The sequence below is a fragment of the Cryptomeria japonica genome, chromosome 1, assembly GCF_030272615.1.
Source record: "Cryptomeria japonica chromosome 1, Sugi_1.0, whole genome shotgun sequence".
In the NCBI taxonomy this organism is placed as follows: domain Eukaryota; kingdom Viridiplantae; phylum Streptophyta; class Pinopsida; order Cupressales; family Cupressaceae; genus Cryptomeria; species Cryptomeria japonica.
Window position 1 is genome coordinate 78,816,590 of NC_081405.1, and position 3,273 is coordinate 78,819,862.

The following is a 3,273-nucleotide window of genomic DNA, read 5'->3' on the forward strand; positions in this document are numbered from 1 at the left end:
TCTCTTATGTCTATTGAGACTATCAAGTGTAAGACCTTGTAATTTATGGATTGTTGAAGCCTAGGCCATCTTTAGTGGCAACTTGAAACAACATATGGGAATGATCAGAAGCACCCCCTTGGCACACTTAGCAACACCCACCTTGGTGTTCTATCTCTTCTAAAACATTTATGAAAATAAAGGAGGGGTTAAAATTTATTCAAAGCAGAACAAGTACAAAGAAAGGGCATCAAATAACCCTATCAAGATCCACTAAGTGGTCTAACTAATGAGACAAATCTAGGGGTAATTGACCCTTATCCATGATATACCAATTATGCATGTGCTCAGAAGCCCATTTGGCGAGACAATCAGCAACACCATTCCACTCCCTAGGGATATGTGTGAAAGAAACAGAAACCAAAGAATCACACAAATGAAGAATCTCATTAACAACCAAACTCAACTGCCAGCTAACATCCGTAGAATGTTGTCAAGTCAGCAAATTCACCACCACCTGAGAATCAGATTCACAAATGAGCCTCCTCCAGCCAAGATCACAAGCCTGCTCCACAGCAAATAAAATGGCAAGATCCTCCATCAAATTATTAGTGTGACAACCTTTATAAATAGAAAAGAGAAACTGAACAGTCCCCAAGTTATCTCTACCAATGTCGCCAATACCAACAGGACTAGGGTTTCCCTGAGAAGACTCGTCTATGTTAATTTTTAGAATGCCTTGTTGAGGAGGACACCACCTCCCCACCTGATTTATCTTCCGAAGTGGGTGTCGACATCTATTTCTCATGAGTTGGCATTGTGGAGGAGGAAGATGGAGCCGGTTGTAGTAACTAACATCACCTGGATCCATAGTCGTAGACAAATCACATTTTGCAAAAATAGTTTCTCCCAAAGAGTGGAGAATTTTCCACCACAAGGGGTGGGTTCCCAGTAGCACATCTTGAAAAAATTGATGATTCCTCTCCAACCATATATGCCAAATAATAAAAGAAGGGCCAAGAGACCAAGCAACTTGAAGAAAAGAGGTTTTGGCTGGGGTCGTGCTCCAATGTGCAAAAAACTCAGCCAAAGAAGAGACATGCCAACAGGATTGGTTGCACAACTCCCACCAACAGTGCAAAATATGTCTAGAATAGGAACATTGAAAGAAGAGATGAGAGATACTCTCTTCACTATTACAACACAACACATACATCGAGGGGCTCTGAAAACCATGCTTACATAAATTATCCTAGTTGAGGCATCGGTTGTGGACCACTAGCCACATGAAAAAATTATACTTTGGCCAAGAGAACTTATACCAAACTTGCTTCCACCAAGGGACTTGAATGTCCCCAAAAGTCTGCCACACCAACTCAACACAGCCAGTAGAAACATAAAACTTTCCAGACAAATTATTACTTGCGCAAACCAAAGCATCATTCCTTACCAAGGTGGTGCATTCACGAGACTCAAGAATTTGAGCCAGCTCTTTTCTATCTTCCACAAAGCCTCCAAGTGGCAATTCAGAAGGATTCTTCCAACGAAAACAAGCCACCAGCCCTCCATTATGAGCAATCTTATAATGATCAATAGTATCCCAACCAACAGAAATAAACATATCAGAAAGGGACTGAAGATGAGGATGGGTAGAAAGGATAGGAGGATGACCATCCCAGGAATCCAACCAAAAAGGATCTTGAGACCCTGTATGACAGATCCAAAAGAGCCCATTCTTAACTAACTGAGCCCCCAACTTCAAAGTATTGCAAATCATAGAACCACGACCCTCCACAGGAAAGCAAGAAACATCAAACACATTAACATTTGGAAGATACTTATGGGTAAGAATACGAACCCAAAGTTGATTCTTACTAGTGCACCAATGACAATATAACTTAGCAGCAAGAGCTTGCCCATTTAAAATAGCAGAACATAAACCAAGTCCACCCTCATTCTTAGGCCTGCACATGGTGTCCCACTTAACAAGGCTCCATTTAGCAGTTGACAAAGTACCACTCCAAAGAAATTGTCGAGAGAGGGTATCAAATTCCTTAAGGAAATACATGGGAGCAACTTGAACAAAACATCTGTAAATAGGCAAAGCTTGAATAACAGATTTTAAAAGAGTCAATTTGGCAGCAGTAGATAGCCACCAATGAGTCCAATGATTAACCTTCTGATGCAACTTGTCAAGTATAATCTGCCAAGAAGACCTGGGGTGTCTTCCAATAGTAAGAGGAATACCCAAATAAATAAAGCGAAGAGACCAACCTGAAACTGCAGAATATCAGCAATCCGCCTTTGAATGGTCTGAGGAGTATTAAAGAAGAAGATAGAAAATTTATGCTCATTGACTTTCTGACCAGAAGCAGCAATGTAAATATCCAAGGTGTACCGAAAAGATTCAGCTTCCCTGATACGAGCCAAACCCATAAGAGTAGTATCATCTACAAATTGGAGATGTGAGATTTGTGGCAAACCATTGCCCCATTGCCAACCATGAATAAGGCCTTGAGAAGCACGAAACTTAAGAAAATGACCCAAACCCTCAACCATAATAATGAACAGGTAAGACAAAAGAGGATCCCCTTGGTGAAGACCACGGGAAACCCCAAAAGGCTCTGAAGGTTTGCCATTCACAATAACCAAGAAAGACGAAGAAGTAACACAACTCATAGCCCAATTCTCCTACTCTATGCTAAAACCAAAGGCTAAAAGAATTTTCTAAAGAAAACTCCACTTAACTCCGTCATATGCTTTGGCCATATCCAATTTGATGAACATAGATCGCTCCTTTGAGGTCGCCATAGAGTGAATAACCTCAGAAGCCACCACCACCCCATCTTGAATTTGTTTACCAGCCACAAAACCCCCTTGCTCCTCAGAGATCACAAGAGGAAGACAAGTTTTGAGCCTCTCTGCAATCAGCTTAGTGATAATCCTATATACAACATTATAGAGAGCAATCGGGCGAAAAAACTCAAGTTTATCAGCACCATCCTTTTTGGGGATGAGAATCAAGAAAGTAGAATTCAAAGCTCGGAGCATTTTCTTACAACGAAGAGATTCCCAAACCACCTCCTATAAATCCAGATTAATAATATCCCAAAACTCCTAAAAAATTCAACAAGAAACCATCTGGGCATGGAGCTTTACCTTTGTTCATTTCGAACACAACATCCTCTAACTCAGGCAATGAAATCAGATGAGTGAGAGAGAGGCATTCATAGCATTGGTCACCAGAGAGGGAATACAAGAGAGAATCAAAATCTCCTCATCCACAATAGGAGG

General features: G+C 41.0%; 1 protein-coding gene across 1 annotated transcript; it reads right to left on the minus strand.

Annotated features, from left to right (window-relative positions):
* Positions 1 to 1,231: 1,231 nt before the first annotated feature.
* On the minus strand, positions 1,232 to 2,658 carry LOC131041899 (uncharacterized). The gene is made up of 2 exons (XM_057975128.2): positions 2,156 to 2,658; positions 1,232 to 2,069 (listed from the first exon to the last, which is right to left on the minus strand). The coding sequence occupies exons 1-2, from the start codon at positions 2,656 to 2,658 to the stop codon at positions 1,232 to 1,234; spliced, it is 1,341 nt and encodes a 446-aa protein (XP_057831111.2).
* Positions 2,659 to 3,273: the final 615 nt, after the last annotated feature.